The 27,568-nt window shown below is 42.1% G+C and overlaps 1 protein-coding gene across 2 annotated transcripts in view; it reads left to right on the forward strand.

The window, feature by feature from the left end:
- Nucleotides 1-7,140: 7,140 nt before the first annotated feature.
- The window catches only part of CRIP2 (cysteine rich protein 2), an 83,340-nt gene continuing 62,912 nt past the window's right edge, over nucleotides 7,141-27,568 (forward strand). The window contains exon 1 of one of the 2 annotated variants that reach the window (XM_039326153.1): nucleotides 7,141-7,361. In XM_039326153.1, the coding sequence (XP_039182087.1) occupies nucleotides 7,319-7,361 (43 nt within the window). In that variant the 5' untranslated portion in view covers nucleotides 7,141-7,318. The remainder of the gene's footprint in view (nucleotides 7,362-27,568) is intronic. The other variant, XM_039326152.1, reaches the window with a different exon arrangement.

Below are 27,568 nucleotides of genomic sequence, written 5' to 3' on the forward strand. Positions count from 1 at the left end.
CAGCACTTAATGAAGTGTTGCATGAGCACCTCTACAAGGGGGTCCTAGTATATTTGGAAGACATCCTCATTTACTCTGAGACAATGGATGAACATGTGAAATTTGTGCAATATGTGCTGAAAAAACTTTTGGATGCTATGCTATATGCCAAGTTGTCAAAGTGTGAGTTCCACAAGACCAGTCTACATTAATCCATAGCTTGGTTCTGTAAGAACTCTGCAGCTCGGTTTTTGGCTGTAGTGGCGTTCTGGAAAGGCCTTTGACTGCAAAATGCAGGCCAGAGCTCCAGTCTCAGCTGCAGCATGAAGCTGCTCTTTTGGTCGCAGAAGTAAGCTGGCTGGGCGGGGCTGTCGGTGTTGGAGGTGAGTGGAAAAGACACCCACTCACCCCTGAAAATAAGACCTGGTGTGTCAGAACCTATTTATATTTCATTTCTATCTATCTCCTCTGATTTAAAACCAAATCTCACCTTCCCCTGGGTTCTGCCATACTCCCAAGGGAGAGGGGGAATATGCCTGCATGGTTATTGCTTTCACTTCCTCTATTCGCTACAATGTAACCTTTTGTTTTTTGCCTCTGTGTCTGCTGCCCATTACAATGTAACAAATTGCCTCCTGCACTATACATCTCTCTGAACTTTCTTCTCCCTAACCTGGCAGCTAGGAAAAGCGGGGGGGGGGGGGGAGAGAATTACAAACCTCTGGACCCTGGCTTATTTCTCCAGTCTGAAAAGGAGGTGCGAAGAGCTGTTGAACATTGTTCTACAACAGGAGCCGGACCGCTGTTATCTCCCCTTTCCAAAGATGGACTTAACACCTGGGGATTGGCCGGTCTGAACCGTCCGGATGAACTGTGGGGTGGGATTTGCTTAGGGACACTTTAAAGTATCGATCTGTAAAGAAGTCCCTCAGATCCTGTCTACTATGTCTGCTATCAACTACCCTTAATAAAAATTCCTGTTAGAAGAAATTGTTTCCAAGAGTTCTGCTTTCTTAATATGTGGGATTGAAGTGGGTCCTTACATTAGACTGGATCTACAGTAATGGTCAACCGGGAAGGAAGACCTTTACTGGGGGACTTTGCAAAAAATACAGTGTTGGACTACAAGGCAAGGAAGGAAGAAAACCATGTGGAAGGGGAGCCTTCCCTCTGACCGGGATCCCGCCACCTGTCGGGATCCGAGACATCATATTCCTCAGGAGAAGAAGTGGTGGAAATGCACAACCACAAACCTTGGTGGTCGATGGGTTTTGGCAAGAAAGACGAGTGGGAAAAGAGATCGAGAAAAGTGACTCTGAGATGGGGCAGCCACCAACCCGAATGGAAGCAAGAAATGGAGAAATCCCTGCATGTTAGCAAAGAGGAAGGAAGTTGTGCACAGCACTCAAACTGGATCCTAGAGAAATATTGACCTGATGAAAAGAACTCTCGGCTCTCTAGGGGAGGAGAATTCTGAGCCCCGCAGCCACACCAGCACCTGGAGATGCAGCTGGAGAGACACTGAGGGGGAATCGGAAACTGTAGTCCCGGGGATGTCCACTGAAACAGCAGCTACCACTTTGGCAGCTCCCTCCCTGCCAACCTACAGATGGCGATCAGGATGGGAAACAATACCGTCGATGGCGAAGACACTGATCCACCCAAAGATTCCCGCCGCTCAATGCGAAATTCAGGGGGGAATCGCCACGCTTGGGGTTCTTCCTAACCCAAGTCCTCAGCTATATAGAAGAATACAGACGGGACATCCCCAGTGACAAAGCCCGTATCCATATCATGCAATCTGCTCTGGACGGGGCAGCCACAGACTGGATGGTGAACCTGCATGATTCCAATGCCCCAGAGCTCAACGACTTCAACTGTTTCATGTCCTCTCTGAGAAGGCAATTCGAGGACCCCCTGGCTGATTGAAAAGCCCACAAGAGAATCAAGATGGTGAGGCAGGGCAGATGCCCGGTAGCCGAATATACACAAGAATTCCAGGCGTTGACAACAAGCTAAACTGGCTGGAAGTCATCCTCCTTAGCCATTTCAAAGATGGCTTAAACTACGATCTGTATGATGCTTGCCTGCCTCGAGGGGACCCACGCCAACTCGATGAATGGTACGTCCTGGCGGAGGAAGCAGAGATCGACCTACTGAAGAGGCACCACCGAGGAAAACCATGAGGCCATTCGTCTCCTGAGTCGATGCGCGAGCCAGCGAAACTACCGGCTACGACCAAGAAGCCAACAGGCTGTTTCAAATGTGGGAAAGAGGGGCATCACGCTGTAGAATGCTGCTCGAAAGCCCCTCAGTGCAACCCAGACCGATCACTGGCCAGGAAATCAGGGAAGTCCCCAGCCAAGCCAAAAGAACCCACCATGAGGGCGATAAAGGCTGTGGAGTCCCCAACCCCTGCCAAGCGTGGACACTGCAGGGTGGTGGAGGGCGAACCTCTGGTAAGTAGACCCATTGCACCCCTCCTCAAGACAGTGACTATATTAGCTCCCTCCATGCCCGAAACTGTCAAAGTGAAAGCATTAATAGACTCTGGCTGCACCCACTGCCTTATTAGCCTGATGCTAGTGGGGAACTTGGGCATTCCGGTGAGAAAGCCGAAACAACCAATCCCATTTGGCCAGTTAGATGGGTCCATAGCCACTTTACCAGTCCACCTATCCCTGAGGAACCATGAGGAAGACATAACGTTTGTAATGACCCCAGGCATGGAACGCCCAGTGATCCTACAGCTGGAATGGTTAAAGAAATGGAACCCCTGGATAAATTGGAGGATGGCAGAACTCCCAAAGGGGGATTGTGTGAACTTAAAACCCCAAGCCCTACCAAACCCAGGAATGGAGAAAGCATCGGTGGGAGAGGAAAAGGGGCTACCCAAAATACCAGAGGAATACTGAGACCTTGCTGAAGTTTTCAGTCAGGAGCAGGCGGATGAGCTTCCCCCTCACCAACCCACGGATTGTGCCATAGAAGTCAAGCCTGGGGCAAAACTCCTGAAGCCCAGATTATACTCTATGAGCCCTAAGGAGAAGGAGGAAATGGAAAGATTCATAAATAAAAACTAGAAAGGGGGGTTTATCGAACCTGCCAAGCCTAAGGTAGCCTCTTTAGAGAGAAGAAGGACAGCACTTTGCAGTTGTGCGTGGATTACCGCGCTCTGAATGTAATCAGTGAAAATAACCTATACCCCCTACCTCTCATGAAGAACGTGTTATCCCATCTCTCGAAAGGAAGAATTTTCACTAAACTAGACCTAAGGGAAGCGTATTACCGCATTAGGATAAAGGAAGGGGATGAATGGAAAACCGCATTTAATTGCCCAGTGGGGTGCTACCAATTCAAAGTTTTGCCATTTGGACTACAAGGGCCCCCCGCAGTATTTATGCAATTAATCAACAAGGTACTATGGGAGCACCTATTTAAGGGGGTCCTGGTTTACCTAGATGACGTCCTTATCTTCACCGAATCCAAAGAGGAACATATCAAAGTAGTCAGAGCAGTTTTAAAGAAACTGTGAGCTGCCCACCTATATGCCAAATTATCGAAATGCGAATTCCACCAGGAAAGTATAGACTACCTGGGTTATTGCATATCCCCACAAGGCATTGAAATGGACCCCAAGAAGGTCAGAGCAGTACTAGAATGGGCACCATCTCGCAGAAGGAAGCAGTTGCAAAGTTTCCTGGGTTTCGCAAACTTTTACTGCCAATTCATCCCTTCGTTCACCCAAATAGCCCTGCCCCTCAAGAACTTACTAAAAACGAAGGGAGAATCCTCAGTGAAACCTAGCCAGCCACTAAAATGGACAATGGAATGCCAAGCGGCATTCGAGAGGTTAAAGAGACTTTTTTCCGCTGAACCCATACTGAGGCACCTAGACATGGACAAAGCTTTCGTAATACAGGCATACGGAAGCGATGTGGCAGTGGGGGCTGTACTATTACAAGAAAACAATGAAGGGGTATTGCAACCGTGCACATACACGTTCAGGAAACTCACCAAAATGGAACAACACTGGGCCATGTGGGAAATAAAGGCATATGTGGTGAGATGCTCGTTACTTTTGTGGCGCCATTTCCTTGAAGGGAATAAAATCTCTTTTCAGGTCTGGATGGACCACAAGAACCTGGAAGCCTTAAAAACACCCAGGAAGCTCACTCCCAAGCAAGCCCGCTGGTCCCAGTATTTTCACCAATTCCGTTTTACGCTCAAGCATTTGCCGGGGGGGAAGAACTTCCTGGTAGATGTACTGTCTCGCATGCCCCAATATAATAGCACGCGAGCCACCGATTCTAAACCACTCATGCCTGAACCACAACTGGCAGCACCAGTAACCACCAGAGCCCAAGCTAAATTAAAACCACAGCTGGGTAGCCAAACAGGAATTGAATTCCGGAAATCTTTGGAAACAGATGAATGGTTCCAGAAAAAATAGACATGTGTGCATAATCAAGGATGGACTGCCATGGGTGGGGGAAAAGTTATATATACCAACCACCCAGAGTGTCACTTTCATGCAGCTATGCTATGATACAAAATCAGCATGGCATTTTGGATTTATAAAAACATTACATTTAATTAAAAGGTAATTTTGGTGGCCGTTCATGAAAAAAGACATAGAAAATTACATGGCCCACCACATTAAGGCAAACCATCAAATAAATAAGTTCCATAGTAGATACCCGCAAAACCCGGTGCCATAACAATAGAGGAGATTTCAGAAAGTAACATGTACTTATTGTTTTCCAGGGTCCTTCCAGTTTTTAGGCGGGGTCCGCCTGTCAAGGTGTGACTGCATTATTTGGAGGGAGGGAACTTTATACTTTCCCGCCCTCTAAATAATGCTAATATTGATTTAGGAACCAATTTATCAGAACTGGTTTCCTTTCACCTGTGCCGAAATGATTTACCCAGTAAAGTTTTGCATTAGTGATTGGTTTGTCTCAGTTGTGCTCACTTCATTGGGTTTGTTAGTCGGAACCTTGACACTCCCTCAACAGAGGGGGGGGGGTGGAAAATACAATCCCACCTCTCTCCTGTCTACAATACAGTCTTTTCAACAATTCTAAGAAGATTCCACAACCATTTGCACTCTGATTCAGGTGACCCTGAGGGCATAGATGAAACCCCCAAGTGGCCTCAATGGCTCTGAGAGAGAATGCTAACGACCAAATGACTGCAAAGAAATACAATCCTTCCATCCCCCCTCCTCCACCATCCTGTCAAAACCTATCTTTCCATCCCCCCCCCCCCATCTAGCTGACGAAGCTTCTTGGATGAAAAGCAAAATGTCTTTTTCTTCTTCCTTAAGGAAAAAACAGTCCAATTGCCTTTTTTGAAAAAGCACCTTTGAGACAACTATGACCTGAATGACTGAGAATCTCCATAGATATCCTGTAAGGGCTTTGCATAGGATATAAGATAACTTCCACTAGTGTTTCTGCCATGGCTTTGGCCTACAGATTTGCAGAGGTACAGTGACTAGGAAAAGATGATGGTTGTACCATGGCAAAATGACATCTATGAGCATGCATGCCAATTCATGTTTATAATCCTCCTTCCATACTTTCAGAATGGTGAATAGCTCACATTTATCTTGGTTGCCACCATATTGGCTGCTTACTTCATTGTTGTGCAGCTATGCAGAAACTAAGGCACATATGAGGGGGTGTGAACTCCAGCCCACCCATTATCAGAATGATCAGATTTCCATTCCCAGAATTGCAGTTGACTGAATGCAAACTGTGGGGAAGATGAGTGCCAAGCATCTGGGTGTAGCTGAGATCTGTGGAACAAATTTATTTATTTACTCATTCATTCATTCATTCATTCATTCATTCATTTGGCTGTCAATCTCAAATTCATGACTCTAGAAGCTAATAACAATCAAAAATTATGCAAAAACATAGAACAATATAAAAGCAATCAGCAGATGAAATAAAAAAACAGCAGCATATTAACACAACCATTGCTCTGACACAATATTAAGTCTGCAGTGTGACTTCTCTTTATAGGTAGTAGGCATCCAAAGCACAGCAGGAAAGCTATGAAAAAGCATGGCTAAACTTTCTTGGATGGGATTCCATGCTCCTGTATGAGGGCGGTCATAGGAAAGTGAGAAGGGGGGAAATGAGCAACTGTGTGTGCAATACTGAATACCAAGTGCTGGAATCTATGGAGCAATATTGAGCACCCATTATACTAGTTCACTCTAGCTACATGACTCGGTGGCACCAACAATACAGACAGAATAAACAAAGTGCAAATCACATTCAAAAACATTTTGTAGAAGTCTATCAGTGATCCATTATGTCTTTGAACCCACAATGTTTCTATTGACCCAAGCATTCCTTTGGCTTTATTTGTCATAGCTTCAAAACAAAGATGCTTTAATAAGGAATAAAACAAAAAATGAGGGAACTTGGGAAACCTGAGGCAGGAGATTATTCTGTGTGCAAGCATTCTGGAAAGTTAGGAAAAGAAGGGGAACTAAGGAGGAGGAAACAATTCCAAAAAGGAAGGCAAGAATATGGGTCAGTCAACAAAGGTGTGCATTTTTGGGAAAGGTGAGAAGCACAAGAACAATCAATAATTGCAAACCATTGCAATCTAGACTAGTCGGCTTCACAAGAGCTGAGAGTGGCATAGAGGATAGGCAACTTTGGCTTGTTATGACTTTAGTTTGACAGCAGCCACCTGGTCTCTAACTCATCTTAAGCCTGCTTCAGTTCACTGCACTTACTGTCTTGTAACTTTGTTCTCCGTGTGGGTACTGCAGTTTTTGATTTTAGCAGCTGACCCTTGCTTATCTCTGCAGCATGAATAACAACAGCCTCCACCGCCTGCTTAGATGCTTGTTCATACAGTACAACCCTTCTAGGCCCAGGATTTCCCACACCGTGCTGTTTGGGAGCATTGACTAAAAGGAGTGTGCACCCTTCATTCTGATGGTGGCAGTACCACTACACTACCACCTAGGAAGCAGACAACAACCAACCTAAGAACTAGAAGCAAAGCAGAGTTCATTTTCCCAGCCGCCGGAAACTGCCTTTCTGTATGCTTGAAAGGATACAGCAGGAAGGTATCCCATTGCTCTATTTGTGCTCTTTCGTCAATAAAGGGAGGCGATGGGGGAACCAATAGCCCCACCCAGTGGCGACTCCATCTCAACTGGCCTTCTCCTCTCTTGGCTGGAGCGCGCAGCCAATGGACGTGCAACTAAGGCGTGTTCTAGCCGGCGTGGGTGGATGGGAGAAGAAGCGTGTTAGTCGGGAGCTGACAGCCAGAGAAAAAGCTCGTGGTTAGATTTTCGTTATCCATCATGGCATCCAAGTGCCCCAAGTGCGACAAGACTGTCTACTTCGGTGAGTCTTTTTCGCCTTTGCATTATTGTATTTCTCGGGGCGTGTATCTCCCTCTTATGTATTAGTGTTTTCTAAATCCTGCAATTTAGAGATTTGAGTGCTTTACCCCAGCTGGTAGTGATGCTTGGCTCTCTTTTTCAATGCGACATTCCGGTTCTCTACCCTGGCTGAGAAAGTGCCTTCTGGAGCGCCCAGACCATGTTGGGAGGGCTGGGAGGGGTGTCAGCCTTCATTCCAGGGAGCGTTTCATAGCTCAGTTTCTTTCACCTCTCAAAACTGCCTCTCTGAAATAAATGTTGTTGGTTCTATGGATAAAAGAATATTGATTTGCTCATTGTGGGACCCCAAGGCCAGCCAGTGTAGGTGATCTCTCAATTCCCTTTGTTATCTATCATCACTCCTCTCCTCACTTTGGGGTATTTTCCAGTTGGCGACTGAGATGCCCTTAAAACAAGAACACTTCTCCCTATGAAAGTGCACTATGATTTTCCTAAATCCTTGTGGATTAAGGTTAAGGGTTTTTAATTTGCAGAGGATGCAGGTTTTAGAAAACTTCAACTTTTTCTTAAAAATCAGACAATTCCTCTGTTTCTCTAGCTGCTTCTTCCAAGAAGTTAGGAGTGATTCAAATTCCCCTCTTCAGCCATTTCCATTTATCTCAACCCCACCCAAGGCTATTTGCTGCATGTCTATGTCAACCTCAGCTATGGTAGAAAATGGAATCTCCATTTTCATAACCAATATAATTCTGAATCCCAGAAGTTATGGACAAACAGGAAAATATATCATCAAAATAATATATATATATATAATGTTTAAAGCAAATCTCATCTATTGTTTTTCTTACAAAAATTCCCTTCCTTTCCATATTTATTCCATGCCTGATAACTACTTTTCCAGGAGGAAAACCTTTATCTAAATCAGTTATGTTTCATATTCAAAATACATTACTATTTTTCTCACTTAGACTGGTGCTGCTGTTAGGTTAGTAGCACATCTGATCAACCTCTCTTCTTGTTTAACATAAAGCATACCCAGCTGAACAATTATCTACTGAAACAGAGCTTTGTTTTCATATATGACTTTAACTATTTTAGGGGGCATTGATTGGAAGGAATTGTCAACTTAAGCATGAAACCAGTTTGGTCTAGGAGTTAAGGCACTAGGTTAGAATGCAAGAGACCATGAGTTCAAATCCCAACTTGGCCATGAAAGTCAATTGGGTTGGGTAACCTCAGACTAGTCACTCTCTCAGCCCAACTCACCTCACAGGGTTGTTGTGGGAAAATAGGAGGAAGGTATGTTAGATATGTTTGCTGCCTTGTAAAAATAATAAGGCAGGAAATAAATTCTCTGCAGGTACAGATGTCTCTGTAAGACAATAGTTTGTTATCTTGTGGCACCTTTAAAAAAGCATATGTAACTGGTCTGTTTCCATTCTTTTTGTTAGAAGCAGCTTCTGTGTGAGGAGATAAGAAACATGTTTAAGGCAAATTGATGTTTTCTATTATTGCAAAATATATGTTATCCTTAAAAACCAAAAGTGTTCTCAGAATGGTTTATAAATATCCTCTATTAAAGCCCTAATTGTCAAAAGCAGGTAAGGAGAACACAACATTTTTAATGCCGTGACCCCCAACCGGTCGTAAGTCGAGGACTACTCAACTGGTGCAGCACCATTTGCAGAATGGGACTTTTGGCGGGCTCAGCAGGGCAGAGACAGCCTGGACAATTCCTATTGGCTTTTGAAAGCCAATAGAATTAGACTCTATTCAAGAGAGTCTATTCTATTGGCTTTCAAAAGCCAATAGAATAAAAGGGAGTAGCACAGCTAAAGAAAAGGGGGGGGAAATGGCGGACTGTGTTGTTTGGCGACCCCCGTGAAATGGTCGTTCGACCCCAAATGGGGTCCCGACCCACAGGTTGAGAACCACTGCCTTATAGTGAACAAGAGATTCTCTATATGGAATGAAAGTATGGAAATGTTGTAAAAGATCATATTTTCTAATGTTTATTGATCAGAAAACAAGGAACTTTGACAGTAGTACAGATTAATGATCTTGATTATGTGTTGAATTGTGGCCAGCATTTTATGGGCCCATAACTTTATTTCTGTCAATTTATTTTTGAATTTAATTCTCATTTATATTGGTTATTTAGGACCTGAGACTCTTTGTTCTGTATGGCTTTCAGAGCCATTCAAATATATGGTCACATGTTTCAGCAATATATTTATGAAGGGTTATCACATTTATTCTCAAACTTTGTTTTCTACCCTGCGGGCCACTTCAGTCCTCTCTCTGCGTTTCCTGCCTATCACCTGCTTTGCAGAAAGAAAGAAATGGCTGATAATTAATTGACTGATGCAGTACTAAAACTGACAATAATGTAGTCTCAAGTATAGTTACCAAATATGAGTAGAACTGTGATATTGCATATGCGAATAGAAATAAATAGAAGATATGAAGAATGAGTACCGGTATTTAAAAATGAGTGTTATTAGACTGGGCATCTAAATGTCCCTTAGTAATTAGAGATTTCTAATGAATAACATTCTTGACTAGCTTATATTCTGAGTTAATTGTTGTTGTGGTACAAAAACTCAATTTTAAATGAGTTTTACAAATAGAATGATGGGCTGGTGTACACAATAATCCTGATCGTATTTATTGAAAAATCTATCCCATGCTCTTCAAGATGAAAACATGGAATTGGGTATTTAAATGGATTCTCTGATTTCTTCATATTTCAAACATTTGTTTAGCGTTCATAGTTGCAGAATGTTTGAGAAACAGTAGTCTAAGCTTTCATGACTTCTTGGCTGATTTTCTTTAACTAGGCGTGGGATTGAATAAGCAGCCATGTATTTATTTTAAACCGCCATTCTTTTTCGTTGCTGTGTTTTGTTCAACAACAGATGCATTGGTTCAGAATGTGGTTTTGTTGCTGCTGCATAATAATTTGGCCTGATTCTTTTCTTTATTCTGCTAGTCTTTGTTCTGAGTAGTATTAGCTGCTTGTGGAGAATCCAGGAAAACAATCTCTGTTCCCCAATTTATTTTTTAATAGAATTAGTAGAACATTGTTTTCTTACATTCAGCTAAACATCAATTCTATTTTGAGCATTTGTTATGCACAATTCCTTTTTCCTTCCTGGAATTGGTTGAGTTTTGTAAATGTGACAACACAATAGTCAGTTTTCCAAACCCTTCCTGTAACTGAATTGTGTACAATTTCTATTCCACCATTTTCAAATAGCCATATTAAGGAAGATAGGTTTTGTTTTTCTAACAGGAGTGTTGAAGTTTATTATGCAATATTTCTACTTTTTTTGTTTTCTGAGAATACTCCCGAGCATAAGAAGTATATTCATAGCATTTTCCATTGAGAGTGCTTTTGGAATCATTCCTGTAGAAAAAATAACTACAAAAAATATAAAAATCAAAACTGAAATTCTGCATGAATTATAGGAGGCATATTTGAGCAGTTATCGGTCTGGTTCAGATATAACAACATTATACAAGGACTGTGCTGTTTGTCCATATGTAGCAGAAGAACACACTTTGGCCTGAGATTATCAACTGTGGTTACACATATGAGGCCAATTCACATTCCATGGTTTATTGGATTTTGATTATTACATTGAAAACAAAACAAATGAAATGAAATGGATTTTTATAGATAATTTCATCTTATTTTAAATGTTTTTATTTACATTAAACAAGAGTTTCTGGGATACGTACTCACTCAGCATAAAGGCAAACAAAACCTGGAATCAGGCAATTTGGAGTTCCTATCATCTTGCCCAAGGCAAGGAAGACGTGTCCCAATTTTAAATCCTAAACAAAGCTTCAGTTCCAATTTGTAGCTTTCATATCAAGAGGAATGCAAAGAAAACTAACCATGGGGTGCTGTTTTATAAAAAAAATGCCTTGGTGTGTTGGAAAAGAGAGTTTGAGAGATCAATGCACTTCCTCCAGAGAAACTTCGCAGTTAATTATTCCAGTCACTGCCTTTTGCCAGGTAACAGGATCATGGGAGCTGAAGGAGTGTGTGTCTAATAAATACCTATATAACATTTAATTGTTATCCCAAACTATTTTCTGAATGGTTGTAGCAATTTTTAATAATCTACTTCATTCCTATTGTCACTTGATCCTCTTTTAACTTCTTCATTTACTGAACTTCACCATTCCTTTCTTTTTCAATCCTTGCCTCCTCCCATTCCAATATACTCCAAGTACACACACACACACACACAAAACATTTCAAATAAAATTATTTTCAATTGTATTTATTTTTACTTAACCTTTCCTGCTCATTAATACTGTGGGAAGTCAATGCCCCCCCCCCGAGAGGGAAATATTAAAAGGGCAAAATATTATATTTCCTCAAAGGATCTTGAAGAGGCAGAAAAGCATGCCCAGTTTTTCCTAATAGCCCCAAGTCTCCTTCCCCCAAGCAGAAACCAGCTCTGTAGAAATGTAGATGTAATAATCCATTCAGGAAGGTTGGAGCCCTCCACCTAGAAGCTTAGGAAGACAAAGACACCTAAAATCTACATACCCCACCCAAATTCTAAGACAGGACATAATAGGATTAACCCACAGACGCCAAAGGGGCACACTCAGACTCAGGTCAAAGTACAAGAAATACAAAGCCTCAAACAGGAAGAGGAAACAACCTCAAGAGCCCCAGAGAGTATAAAAACCCACTCCCTACATGTGCTCTTTCTCTTTTCTTCCAGAGCCATCTTTCTGTCTGGCTCTTTTCTTCAATAAACTGCAACCTTCTTTCTAAAGCAGTCGTCATGTTGTTTATTCCCAGCTTGGACTGGACCCTGATGAAGACTTTTCCTTCAACAATACTTTTTTATCTTCTTTTTCAAGGTATGCGGTATTCCTCCATCCATTGCTTACCATAATAAGAAGTTAATATTGTATCTCTTTGGATCCAATCTATTATTTGTTGCTTAATATTCTCACATTTTCTCACAAGATTTCTTAGTCAAATGAGCAGTTAGATAATCATAATTTTTTTATTACAATTTCTGATTTGATAAGAAACATAATACATACTTGTGAGATTTTGAGAGAAATTAATGTAACATGAGATAATTAGATCTGAGGTAAAATTGAAATGTTAAGAACTTTGATTATGGCTGCACCATTTTCTAATATTGATAATAAAATGTGGCCAGGACAGACAAAATAATTTTAATAACACATTTGGAATATTCCTTGAACCTTTATTATTTCATGCTAGCAACATTTTAAATTTTTTGTTATTAAGTTCATTTTTAAAAAGTTATTTGGTATATAGATTCTGCTAAGCAGTACAATTGAATGTTTCTTTAAGATGCCCTTTCAAAATGGTTACTTAGATTAACATTTTTTCTTCAAATGAACAGAGTATTGTGGAAACAAGTCTGTTGATAATTGTTACACTTCTTCCATTGCCATCTTCACTGTAAACCCTGAGAACTAAATAAAAAAAATATAAGAAGTCAATATGTAACAAATATTTGTGTGACTGACTTGTGCATCTCTGAAATGTGATAAGATGTGTAGGCTTTTTCAAAATTGCCCTCCCTGAAAATGTCTGACTACTTGTATGGAGAACTGGTGTTCTTCCAAGAATAAGCTTGATAAAACCTTTTGAACAGATGGTGATTTCACCTACTTCTTGTTCACATATACAAATGGTTGAAAGTTGAGAAGTTGAATCTTTGTAGCTAAGCATGTCTCGGTCATAGGTTCTGCCCTGTGCTATATAACTAGCTAACAGCAGAGAGTACCTGGATCTCCCAAGCATCCATTCCCAAGCTAGGTGACAAATGACTGATTTGTGCTTACCTGATTTTCATTAATTGATTTAAGTTGTAAAATAGATGTTTTAAACTTTTGCTAAATGTAATACACCTATTTTATACAAACATTCTTCCCTGCCCCTCTATTCCGGGTTAATGAACATTTTAGTGCCACACTCTTTGGTGACATCACATTATCAATATTATATCAATTATCATATATTGGCAGCTGTGACAATGTTATCTGGATGATCTGTGAAATGAACAGATGAAGTACATTTAAGGCATGGGTGTCAAACTTGCCCCATCACATGACATGTTGTGACATATCATGACTTTTTTTGCATTGCCGGAGCTGGGGTGGGCAGTTTGACACCCCTGATTTAAGGTATGATATTAAAACAGCTTTACATAGGATCTTTCCACACTTGCATCTAACTGTGATACAAGCGTGCGGTGAATGGCAATAACTTTTTCCATGATACATAGAAAGTGTATTGATGTTTTTGAACTTTAGTGCTGGAAAAGACCTTACAGATGGTCCTGGATTTATAACCATTTGCTCAGTGATTGTTCAAAAATATGATAGTGCTGAAAAAAATGGACTTATTATCTATGCCATAAGTTACAGCTGTTGTAGTGCCCTCTCAGTCATGTTCAGGCTCTTGGCTGCATACCTGCACTTAGGACCACAGGAGATCCAATTCCCCCTACCCACTTATCACCCCTCCCCATCTCTGCCTTTTGGTCACCCTGTACCTTGCCTTGCAAGCAGTCTCAGAATTGCAAAGCTCTGGGATTGCTTGTCCACCACAATGACCCCAACCCTATCCCATGTGCAATCCCACACATTTGTTACATATTAATTTCTCTCTTACAGTTTTTATTAGTTCTCGGGGTTTTCAATGAAAATGGCAATAGAGGAAGTGTAACAATTGTCAACAGACTTGTTTCCATGCCACTTTGTTTATTTACAAGACCCCTCTTGCCCTGCTCTCCACAGCCCTAGCTCAACTTTACCTTCTTCTTGCTCCTGCTGCTGATGTAACATGCCTGGTCTGGCTGCTGGGCTGGGCTTGGATTCAGGGACAAATAAAAGTTTAAAGTATCCTCTGAGCAATAGCACTCGAATACACATCTTTGCAAATAGCTCCTGGATGCAGCCTGCCAAAATGCCCCTTTGCATCACTGCCACCTTCCTTATCTCTCAGTCCAAGGAAACAGAATTCTGTGTGGGAGGCTGCATTTGCTCTGCTAGCAAGATCCATTCGCATGCTTATTGGTTGCAAGGAACACTCTTCCAAGTTTTTCTTCCAAATTGGAAGGTTAGATGTGGGGGATGGAGGTGGAGGAAGCATGGAGTTCGGACTCCTATTCAGTTTGCCTTTGGGTCCTCCTTTGGTGGCAGATTTCTTTAAGGGGAATTTTTAAAAAAGCATGCATTGCCTGCACACTTATACTAACAGTGAGGTGGGGACACTGCTGCTTTTAACTTGGAAAAACCCCTCAGATGAATGAGAGTTGGGAAGAGAAGATGTGCAGTTACTGGTATGGCAAAGTCAGACTCCAGTTTGCCTCAGTTCTGGTGGACTCTTTCCTTGCAATACCCAGGCAGTTCCAATCTGAGATAGCTTTTTGGTGCACTATGGCTCTGGGATTGCTTGCTGCCCCATAAGGCAAAGTATAGGGTCACCAAAGGGGGAGAAGTGAATGGGGGAGATAGGCAATGGGGAGGAGTTGCAGTGTCTCCATGATTGTGTGAGTGGGCTTCTAAATGCCCAAATTTTTATCACAAAACTGCAGGACTGCAATGGTTGTAACTTTGGGCATAGGTCATAGGTCCCTTTGTTCACCATAACTTTGAACAGTCACCAAATGAATGTTTGTAAGTAAAGGACTAGCTGTAGCTTCTGCTGTGGTTATCAATATTTCCACTATAAATGTCTGATGAACCTGTTCAGTGGCTTCAAACAGCCTTTCAGGTCTTGATTTTCTGTGGGACAATGAACAACACCTAGACCAGGTCAGTAAAACTGGTCAGCCTCAAATGATGATGAATAGCCTCCAACATTCTTTGATCTAATACTGACTTCTTGGATATTAGCAATGGTAGAAATCTATTTCTTAATCCCTTTACTTGAGCACCAGTTGTGCGTGCATTACTGTTCCCAGGTGGCTCAAAATTTTTGTAGGAACCAGTATTAGTATTAATTTGATCTTCCTTTCTGTTGGAACCTGTCCCCTTTGCCTTGAGCCTTGCTAAAATATCTGCACTGTTGATCCCAACAACCAGGTTGTTGATCACTCCAAAACAAAAAAGATTTGGCAGGCTGTTCTATAGCTCAAGTAGAAACTGCTAGATTCTGGATAATTCTTTTTTATTTTTATTACTAAAGGTAGATATTTTTATAGTTACTCTGTGCTGTGTCCATGGACTCAGCAAACTATTTCTTGCTTATAACAAGATTGGTCCTGAATTAGTGTTGACCTGCCAGTTCCTGAACCATAGTTCTCAACAGGCAGCCCCCTTTACTGTCATAGATAGAACTGAAAACTGAACACTGTCCAATTAAATCCAGTGCCTTGGTAAATTGCTAAAGAACTTAGGATAAAATGAATGTTACTTCAAGTATACTGATCTAGATTCAATCTTAGCCGAAAGGATTTATTTGCTTGGGGAGGTGTTGAACAAAGGAAATCAACTTTTATCTTTGCCAAAACAATAAATCTTAAATTATTTGTAATTTTCTATATTCATGTAAGGCAGGGGTGTCAAACTGGCAGCCCACAGGCCGGATGCGTCATGCACAGGCCACACCCATCCCGTCTCCACAAAGGCAGAAAACACAGCAATACATCATGATATGTCACATGATGTGATCGAGTTTGACATCTGTGATGTAAGGCAAAATAATTCAAATGTACATACCTATTTGAACATTGAAATCCATACTTCTCAAATCTTCGTTGATTTATAAATGTATGGTGACATTTCTATCTAAGTGCCTACGGGCATTTTGGCTAGCCATTTAATTTATCACTTGTAAGGCTAATTTCTTCATGGGCTTCTATAAGAATTATACTAGTGTATATTAGGCTATACAGCTTCATTACTGTAGAACAAATAGTTCAAGACTAGGGAATTTCAAGTAAGCCATTTATCTTCTAAATATGAATAGCAAAAATGTTTAGCCCACATAGCTACCAATTCATGGAATTTAATGCACATGTAGAAAACTAAGCTGCACAATTTTTGTGTCAATGAAAAGGTGCAGCAGCTCCAGTTTTATTTGATTTAACAGACACTTTGTGAGGCTGGTCAGGCCACTGCTTATTATTGTCCATGGAAGGGCTAAAGCTGGCCACTAGAATGCAAGTGTTTGGGTTTCATCCTACCCCTGTGTCCATGGTCCATAGTTTAGCATTGCACAGAGCTTCCAAAGGAAATTGAAGGTCAGTCTACAACCTACTGGATGTATTTATATTTCACTGTTTATATTTTCATTGTGGCTTTCTGCCACCAGTTATGTGGCAAGAGTGTGATTCCATGGAGGATTTCTGTTGGAAGAAAAGGCACTGGCCCAGAACAGAAATGGTGGTCAGGAGATGGAGTTACCTGGGCAGAAGAATGATAAAGAAATGACCCCGCCTTCTGTGCAGTCTTTGGAGCCATTCTGTCCTACAGACTGAATCTGCTCCCTGTGACCATACTAAGCAGAAAGCAGATCTAGAAGTGAGGTTTTTCTCAAAAAATAATCTTATGATTGGAAGAAGCAATTACCACTTTCCCCTAGGTACCACTTTTTATTACCAAGAAAGAATATTGTACAGTGCAATTCTATGCCTGCCTGGTTCTGCTCACATTTCTGGGAATTTAATAAATCTTAATTTACAGACAATTGGCATTCAAGTGATAACTAACAACTGTGGTGTCATAAGAAATGGCTTCTGCTTATGCAATTTATTTATATATAAACAACATGGAATTGAGGTATTGTAATATAGATTTGAAACACCAGTTTTGAACAAAGTAGAAGTTATGATAAGAAAAGTGAAATGTGACCTGTGTCAGATCTGCCATCTTCAGCTTCTACACTTTCCTGGCATCCTGTCATAAAATGCCCCACTGGAAGAGGGGGGACTTGAATGTAGAGTAGAGATGGGAATGGGAATGAAAGGACAAATGGCAAGAGGGGCAGGGTAACAGCTTTGACGGAAACCAGAGGTGCCAGGTCTGCATTACACCAGTCTTCAAGGACACCTGGCCTGAGAATGGACTGTGAAATTGCATCGAGTGGCACCAAACATCCAAGCCATTCCCAAAAACATCTGAATGGCACGCCATTGGACAGTGGGAGACTGGTCAAAGGGGGAGGGCCAGAGAAAAGGGTAAAGCATAAACCTTTGCACAGAAATCTTTAGATCTAGCTTTTCTTTTGCTGCAACCACTTAACCTTAGTAAAAGATCCTATCACTCCAACCAAATGAAGTTGAGGGTCTTTCTTTCCCAAGGACCTGAGCTGGGGCTGTTTCTTTCATGTTGCAAATTATTTCTCTCTGTTGTCTTTTGCCAAATTCTTGAGGCTACTTATTTACAAGTCTATGCCCACCTCCCCACTCACCAACCAACAGCCCCAAGAACAGGTAAAGGAGAGAAAGGGTCTGGGCTGAGGATCACCTAGATCAGACATGTCAAACTCGTGATGTCACGTGATGTCACGCAATGTATCGGAGCTTTTTCGCCATTGCTGGCAATGGGGTGGGCGTGGCTTCCCGATGACGCATCTGGCCTGTGGGCCAGCAGTTTGACACCCCTGACCTAGATCACAAGTGGAGAACTATGGCTCTTTTATGACTTGTGGACTTCAACTCCCATGCTGGCTCAGGAATTCTGAAAGTTGAAGTCCAGAAGTCATAAAGAGATCATAGTTCCCCATCTCTGACCAAGATTAACAGACCACCAGACTCTCTACCACATTCCCAATGAAACACCAATTCAGATTTCAGCCATTGTAATTTAAAAATCCCAAGTTTCTTTCTGACAATGGAAGGTATTTTAGTACACACACACCACACACACACACACAGAGAGAGAGAGAGAGAGAGAGAAAGAGAAGTGCTGCAGAAATGGATCCTATTTATATCCTTCATAGAATTGTGAGAACTCTGTGTCCAGTCTAGTTTATATTAAATTGGGAATTATTGAATGTCCAAACAAAACAAGTATACTAGCAGTAACAATAGCAAAAATTCCTATTATAATATCAACAAGCTCAACAATACTGTATGAATTTAAAACTAGATGCATTTTTTTAATTCTTCAGACTGGCAATATTAGATCTCTTTTACAATATCAAACAATAATCTTTATTCTGTCTACTGCAGCAGGAAAAAGCCAGGTGTCCTGAGCAAGCTATTGGCAATTGTATTGAACTCCCTTTCTGTGGAAATCTGCTTAATTTTTTATGTCTATGAACCTAAATCAGTTTTCTTCTATGATCACATAATATTTCATAGAACTATCCTACATATTATAGTCTTTTTTATTCATGAATTTAATTAAATAGGGAAAAAATTTCATTCTTGTTGAAATGAAAGTCTGCTTCAGAGTAAGTAGTAGTAGTAGTTAAGGAGCTACTAGTTTTTAACAAATTCATCTGAAATTCTTCATTCCTTATGATTGTGAATACTGCTGCTGTCAGAATCCAATTATATTTCATCTCTAGTTATCAACTATAGAAAACCCCATTTCTGCCTCACTTCCTTCAGTACACTTCAAAGGGACTGGATGTGGATATCACCAAAAGGACTAATCATAACAATGGGGCTATTACCTTTCATGTACTCCTTTCTGAAGTCTCCCTCCAGCCGGCAGTAAGGAAAAGGGGGTGGGAGTGTAATGCCTGAGACTGTCACTGGAAGAAGGGGGTAATTGGGTGGGACTACTGGGGAACCCCTTAAAACCTTGAATGAGAGAGCTTGAACCCCAAGTCCTGTCTAGAACGCCTGCAACCATTTTCTTTTAATAAAGGATGCCTGTTGGAAGAACTATTCCAAGACTTCTGTCTTCTTAAGATGCAAAGTGGGGTGGGTCCTTACAGCTGCCTTCTCTATCATTGCTATGTGTGTTTCTTTATTACATAACCAAGTGCTAGCTTTGCCTGAGAGTTACTAAGATAATTAAAGACTGAGTGTATTGTTTCTTGTATCAATTTTTTTAAAAATATTTGTGCCCTCCTATCCAACAAGCTACTTGTATAACAGCAAGCAAGAAGCAGAGTGGAAAATGTCAAGCAGGAGCCTGTGTATATATGCTTTGTTAGTTTCCATGGTGTTCAGTCTATGATGTCACTGAAATATATCCACCAAGATAAAATGAAAATAAGATATGTGCAGAACCAGAAGAATTGTATTGCTTAGTTAAATTCCTTTGAAAAGTACTTGTCTTTAAATAATGTTTCCCTATTTAGATGCTTTCTTAGAGAGATGTGTTACTCATTTGTTAGATTGATGACTGCCCAAAAGTCATCAAGTAAGATTCCATCATCACTCAAGATCAGAGTCAAATTATGCAACATCAAAAAAGAGTACCATCAAGTTTGATATCGCCCAATCAATCAATCATCAATCAGAATAGAACTGGAAGGGATCTTGGAGGTCTTCTAATCCGACCCCCTGCTCAAGCAGGAGACCCATTTCAGATAGTTAGCTGTCCAGTCTTTTCTTAAAAACCTCCAGTGATAAAGCCCCTACAACTTCTGAAGGCAAGCTCTTCCATTGGTTAATTGTCCTCACTGTTAGGAAGTTTCTCCTTAATTCCAGGTTGCTTCTCTCCTTGATTAGTTTCCATCCATTGTTTCTTGTCTTGCCTTCTGGTGCTTTGGAAAATAAGTTGACCCCCTTTTCTTTGTGGCAGCCCCTCAAATACTGCTATCATGTCACTCCTAGTTCTTTTTTTCTCTAGACTGGCCATACTCAATTCCTGCAACTGTTCTTCATATGTTTTTGTCTCCAGGCCTTTAATAATCTTAGTTGCTCTTCTTTGCACTTTTTCCAAAGTGCCCAGATCAGTTCCATGTATGCAGCTGAGCTTAAAAATAGGTTTGAACTACTGGACACTGCTGAGAAGATACTTGACAAATTATTACAAGAAATTCAGTTGATCATCACTGAAACACCAGTTGAACACATTTCATAAAAGAAGAGAAAAAGCACAAGTAGTTCTCAGATGAAGCATTTCAGAGCAGTGAATGTTGTACAGAAATAAAGCCTCAAATAATACTGTATCACACAGCAAAGATGAGCATGAATCAAGTATGGAAAAGCAAGAACATCAACGTTGGAACTAAATGCAGATTAGTCAGCACTATTGTGTTTTCTAATTACTTACAGTTGCAAAAGTTGGACCTTAGAAAAATTAGGAGGAAAATCAACTTGTGTCAGACTTGTCCACCTTGCCTGCCAGAACATACCAACCCTTGAGGGTTTGGGGCACCCCCTTGATAGGCAGGTGTAGAATACTTAGTTGGCCAATCCCTCTTGGAAGCACTTGATCTGCCAGTTTGCTGGCCAAGCTTCGGGACTCTTAAATGTAGGCTGTGATCAGCAGTTTTCTTTGCTGAGGGTTCTGATCCTGGTCTGGGCCTTCCAGTTGGTAAGTGGGTCCTCAAACTGCTTCCTCAGGGCAGCCATAAATCTGTCAAAATGGCACAATTTCACATCATCAACATGGAGGGCCACCAGCCATTCTGCAGCCTCTCTGTCAAAGGCCATGGTGACACATTGCACTCTGGCCAAGACATTTGGCAGGTCTGGCCCATATTTTTCCATGTAATTCCTCACTTGGGTGAGGAGGAAGGCCAGCTGTTTCAGATCCCTGTCAATTTTTCCTCCTAGCACCAGGAAAGCGGCTTGGGTCAGTGCCTGACCCAGTCGGGCAATGGCTGGCTGGGCTGCTGCCACCCTGGTCTGCTGCACCGGGGATGGGTCTGGCCATTCTGGGAGGTCTTCAATTCTCAGCTTGTCAAAGGTCTCCCTCTGTGCTACCCCACTCACTCTCACACACATGTAATTGTGATCTAGTGAGTTTATTAATACTTCCCAGCAATTCCCTTCACCAAAACCCAGAACTGTCCCAATATAATCCAGCCATGAGCAAACCAAGGTTAGTCCACAAAGCAATGGCCCAATAGTCCACAAGGCACTTGAAAGTTGCTCAGACTTTATTAGTAAGTGATGAACTTAAATCCACCAGGCAAAACTTAAATCCACACTCAAGAGAACTTAAGGGGCTCAAAGTTCAGAGTCTCCAAGCACAATTCAATTCCAAACATGGTGTCAATCCAGAGTGAAGCAGGAATCACGACAATCAAACACACAGCTACAAAACACATTCCCAGCAACATCTCCATCTGTCTGCTGTGATAAATAGCCAGCTTCTGGTACAGCCCATCAAAATGGGTGGGCCCTCTCAAGTAGTCTGGCTGACTTTCTCTGCTTCTGCCTCTTCTCTGCTTTACGTGCCAGGAATTGGCTCATCCTCCCCTGAGCTGACATCTGAGGAGGTATCTGGGAAATCATTAAAGGAGACACCACACTATCCCCCCCAACATGGCCCACCCTCCCAGAGCCCCCTGGGTCAGCTTTCCACAAATATCAGTAGTGGAACCAACGGATCAGCCACAGGGCATGCACAGCATCAGCATCTTTCCACAACATGCCCTCGGGGCCATAGCCCTTCCAGTCCACTAAATATTGTAGATGTCCCCGGCAAACACAGGAATCTATGATACACACCACCTCATATTCCGGCTCTCCCTGATATGCAGGTTCTTAGGTTTTGCTTGATAAAAAATACAGGAAACCAGAAGTTGCCTTCAAGCTTTACGTTTTTATTCAACTGAATAGAGACGGACTCCTCTAAATGAGAGGAACCCCGAATGACAAGAAATCCTTGTATTTATTCTTTCTAATTACATGAGCAACCCATCCAGCAAAGCTGACACACATGATAAAGATTTCACCCAGTAAGTCTGGCACACTGTAGATAAGAAGGGAGAAAGCAGAAGTAGCTAAACATGTTCCCTTTTGGGTGTTTCCCTAAAGATATCATACCTTCTCAGGTGGGTTAGGACATTGTGTGTTTTCCTTGCTGTTCTTTCATAACCCTGCATCCAGGACTCTGCAGTGACCAGACAGAGAGAGGCCATCTGTATGTATTCACAATTGATACTGTCCCCTAAGTCCTGGTCATCAAAATCCCCCCTTTCATGCTTCGAGCAGTGCGCAGGAGCATGACCACCCAACTGAAGACACAGAGGATAAGTTTCTGTGGTACGTTGCCCACATCATTTAGGATAAGCAGAGGTAATTAGGGGCAAGTAGTGAAGAACACAACAGGAAACAAGAACAAGGAATACTACAAAGAAAAGACCAAGGAATAATTCCCTAAACCAGGGGTAGGCAACCCAAAACACTTAAAGAGCCACTTGGACCCATTTCCCACCAAAAACAAAACACTGGGAGCCGCAAAACCCTTTTGATATCTAAAATGAAGATAACACTGCATATATCCTTTTTTACCTTTATTATAGGTGTGTGTGTGTGTGTGTGTGTATGTATGTGTGTGTGTGTATATGTATATGTATATATGTATGTGTGTGTATATATACACACACACACACACACACACACACACACATACACACACTCTGTCTCTCTCTGTCTCTCTCTCCCTCCCTTTCTATCTGCCCTTGGTCTGCCACTCCTCTTCCCCCGCTCTCTCTCTCTCTCTCTCTCTCTCTTTCCTCTCTCTCTCCCTCCCTCTCTCTCTCTTTCTTTCTCCCCCCCCCTCCTATCTGCTGCTCACCTGGCAAGCTTCAAGCTATTGTCCAACAAGCAACCTCGTCTCTTTTATGACTCATGGACTTCAACTCCCAGAATTCCTGAGTCAGCCTAGCTGGGCTAGCTAGCTCTCTCCTGCCCTTCCTGCTTCCTGCAGAGACGCAGCAAAGGGAGGAGCTCCGCCCAGTAAGCTTTTCAGCTCCTCGGAGAATACTGTGAGTGCACTCTCTTTTACACATACACACAGACACACACACACACAAAAAAAAACACAAACACAGAGAGAGAGAGAGAGAGAGAGAGAGAGAGAGAGAGAGAAAAGCAGGGAAGCGCAATTGCCTCTCTGTGTCTCTGTCTCTCTCTGCAAAGGTAGAGGAGGCTGGGAGCCACCGGGGAAGGCTCAAAGAGCCGCATGCGGCTCCGGAGCCGCAGGTTGCCGACCTGTGCCCTAAACCATCCGCATCCTGGGAGCCAACTGGTAAGAAATGAGAATATACCATTGAAGACCTCCCATACAGTATCAGTAGAAATCTTCAGATTGCTAGGGTAATTCCTAATTCCTATGGTACATGTACCAGACCAGTAAGCTAGCAAAGACTCATAGGCAAACTGACCACAAAGGAACCATCAGTCCAGGTGGATAGCAAGATAAATGCTTGGTTTGCCTTCCAACCCCTCAGGCATATAAGCTCTAACACCAGACATATAAGCCACGAGTTCCATGGCTGCAAACAAACTACAGATTGCAGAGGGGTCCTTCTTGTAGTCAAGGCCAAAGGTCTGATGACATCTATGCCAATCGTCCCACATGCTAGTACTGATCTTCCATGTGACTGTGCAAGGTGCATGGATCCCTAACTTATATCTGGAAGAAGAATTAAAATGACTAAGGCAAGTTGCTGCAGGGTGCTGTATACGTGCCCCTAGTTTAGCAATCTGCAGCTTTTCTGCCCCAAACACAAGAAGTGTCCAGCCCCTTGTTGTACTGTTCATGCTGAACATAAAGGCTCCTAAGGGTGTAGCTTCCATGATCAATCTATGTGTACCAGTGGGGGGGGTATATGTGTGCAGATTCAGCAATTTGTTACATTCAAAGGCTTAACCCATGCTTGCATATTCTGTATATGGGTATTGGAGCCCCAAATTCCTAAAGAGGGACTGGGAAATTGGGGACCACCTCGGCCATCTATTTTACTGGGAATGATGGGGAATTATGTCTGTAATTCCCCAGACAGTTCAGGTACAGAATCAAAAGGAGGTGGCTGTTGTGACAAGATATGATCAACTGAAAATGGCAGGACCCCTTCCTGATGTCTGGTTTCTTCTAGAGGCAGTATATCAGACATCTTACTTTGGGCTTTATCGTGCAAAGTACCCCTTGTAGGTCCAACCTCAGCGTTATGGGAAGCATCTGGCTGAAGTCCTTGTATTAACTTCCCAGGGTGAGATACATGTGTCGGGGTCTTTGGGTTTTCTGGCCAGCATCTGGACTCACCCAACCATGGGTAAGAAGAAACCGTCCTTGCTGAGATATGGGGAGGCAAAGCAACAAGAGAGTTCATGCTTGGAGGGTGTGTCAGATTGTACATCCCAGTCCACAGCAGCTGTCCCCATAGCCATGTCACATATCTTAACTGTGACCACTTTCAACGACCACCCTTCCCATAATCCCCCCTGTAAGGGTAGATCAGGCTCCACAAAAAAGAAAGAAAGCATGGAGTAGGGAAAGAAAAACAAGACAGAGTAACAAAAAAAAACAACCCAAGCAAAAAAACCAGGTGTCAGCCAAGAGAGAGAGAAACGAAGCCCGCGGTGCAAGGAAGCAGGAAGCCGGTGAGAGGAAACTGCCCGTGTAGAAGCCCGGCGGGCACAGGTATCACAATGACCAAAACGTCCTGGCATACAGATCAGTGTTGGCCCTCAAACAGAAGCTTCAGCCCACGGTCTTCCCCAGCACAAGGGGCCGCAGTCCAAGCAACGTGGTCCTCAGCATCAGAAGGTGGCGAAGAAGAGTGAAGGTGATGAATCCAAGCACGAATTCCAGCAACCTTGACCGCTGTGTGGGTAGCGAGAAGAACAACAAAGAGTCTTTTCCAGCATCCAGCTAAACAGCTAGAATCAGTCCAGGATCCAACAAGCACCCGATCATCAGGAAGGAAAGGATGGAGTGGATGATCCAAGCCTGGATGATGGAGGGCCTGAACAGCTTAAGAAGTGGAAGAAACATTATTAGCAAGAGAGTGTATATATTCCCTGAGGGCCTGGTCTCCAAAAACAGGTAGGGAAACAGATAAGGAAGAGTGAACAGATAAGGAAGAGTGATAAAGAAAGGGCTGACCACACATGATCTTGAAGGGGAACAGGCTAAGAGGCTGCCTGGGGGCACATTGTCAGAGCCAATGCCTTGGTAAGGAAAGGAAAAAAGTGGAACAATTTCCTTCAGGAGGGCCTCAACCACCTCACATGCCTTGTTAGTACGACAGGGAAAAACCTCATTCTATCCAGAGAAAGCACCCACAAAAACTTGCAAGTACCTAAAATCCCGTGTCCATGGCAATTCAGTAAAATCAACCTCCCAAAAACTAACAGGATCCTAGCCAGCCCCAAGCCTGTCCAAGGGGAACTTAATAATTTCCATAGGTCATTACATCAACAAATCACACATTGCTTGATCATTGTGAGGGCCTTGTTATAGATCCTAGGACAAATATAGTCCTTTATAAGAAACTCAGCCAGGGGCTTGTAACCCCAATGAGTGATGGCATGCAAGTTTTGTAAGAGGGCCCATAATTCATATCTTGGGAGAAGGCATTTCCTGTCCTTCTCCAGCCTATGTCCACGATAAACAGCACCCAATCTATAAGCTCTGTGCCCATCCTGTGAAATATATGTTGGAGCCAGCACAGGCAAATGTGAGGGTACAAGCACACTCATATACCAAGAGGGCAGGAGACCTGATGCAGCAAACTTTTGTGATGCGGTCGGCCAAGGTTTCCCCTTCCATGTTCAGTATCAACCCTAACATGGGCCCTCACGCGCATGACAGCTACCTTATGCAGGAGCAAAACAGCAGCCAATAGCCTTAAAATGTCCCACCCATATTTAATAGCAGTGATGTATGAACCACACTCCGTCTATAATGCCTCACGTGCATGTATAACACAAACCTCCCCACATATTTACTGTCTATAAATATATTAACTGCACCGTCTGATTTCTCCAAGGCCCTCAATGAGTTCAGCTTCCTGAGCTGAGGTACCTGCAGAGAGAGTGGTCGCTCCCACTAATGTGACCACGGCATAGCCAGCTAGCCTTTCTCCCTGACCCATAAAACTGCTGCCGTCTGTATACAGGTCCCTGTCCACCTCCTCCAATGGCTGGTCAGTTAGATCCGGCTGGCCAGAAAATACTTCTGTAATAGTCAATACACAATCATGATCACCATCCTGTTCCAGTTGGGGAAGAAAGGTTGCTGGATTGAACCTGCTACTGCGCTTAAAATGAACTTGGGGTTGTCAAGGAGTGCAATCTGATACCGCTCTAGTCGGGAGGCTGTAAGCCAATGGCCCCCCTTAGATGCTAACAAATCCTGGATGGAATGAGGTGATTCCACTGTGATAGGAGCCCAAAAGGTTAATTGTTCAGCAGCCTCCAAAAGAAGAACACAACTGTAGCAGCCTGAAGGCATGCTGGCCTTCTTCTTTTTTTTTAAAACAAGTTTTATTAATTTTCCAATTTTACAAAGCTCCAGGTATTAAGGAAGCAACATGGTGGTTGGGTAATCCATAGTCCAATAACAAGCTCTTTCATACATAAGTCAGGTTACATCATCAAAAATTTCCTGTTTCCCTTGATTATTATATCACATTCAAATTAATACATTGCTAATTATAACTCAATCAGTTGAAACATTTATCAATATCTTTTGATTTATACGCCTCCATATCCTGTTTTTAACTTTTATCTGATTTCAGTTACAGTATTCCAGTTGGCTTAATGTCCATAGTATTTAGGTTTCAGATAATCCATGGTTCCCTTAGTTCATTACAAAATAGTTATCATATCTAAAATACACTTATTATTTATTAAGATAAATTCTTACTTTATTTCACAATCATATTCTACTTCTCATCCTAATATCATCACTTACTAATTAAATAATCTTTATCATCTGAATCCATCTTCTATATTATAATTCAAAACTATTATTCTAGTAACTAATTTTTATTTCCCTTATAGGTCTAAATCCTAAATATTAAATCAGTTAATGTCTTTTAAAATCTCCTTAATCCATTAAGTGAAAATTTTAGGCTTCCATTAAAGGTCGCATAAAAAAAACAAACTGGCCTTCCTTTTGTGCCAAACAGGCTTCCATAGCAGAGCCTTTAAATGCTTGGGTGGATCTCCATTCCTACATATGTCATTGGAATCAAAGGAAACCATCCAGTTATCAGCTTTTCAGGGAAGCTAGTCCCTTCATAGTCATTAGATTGTTAGCCTAATAATTTGAGTTTCCATATTTGGCTTAGTGTATTTGTCGTAAATTCAGGCTGGC

Source organism: Crotalus tigris, unplaced genomic scaffold, assembly GCF_016545835.1.
Source record: "Crotalus tigris isolate CLP2741 ecotype Arizona unplaced genomic scaffold, ASM1654583v1 scf7180000024339.11422700, whole genome shotgun sequence".
Classification (NCBI taxonomy): Eukaryota; Metazoa; Chordata; class Lepidosauria; order Squamata; family Viperidae; genus Crotalus; species Crotalus tigris.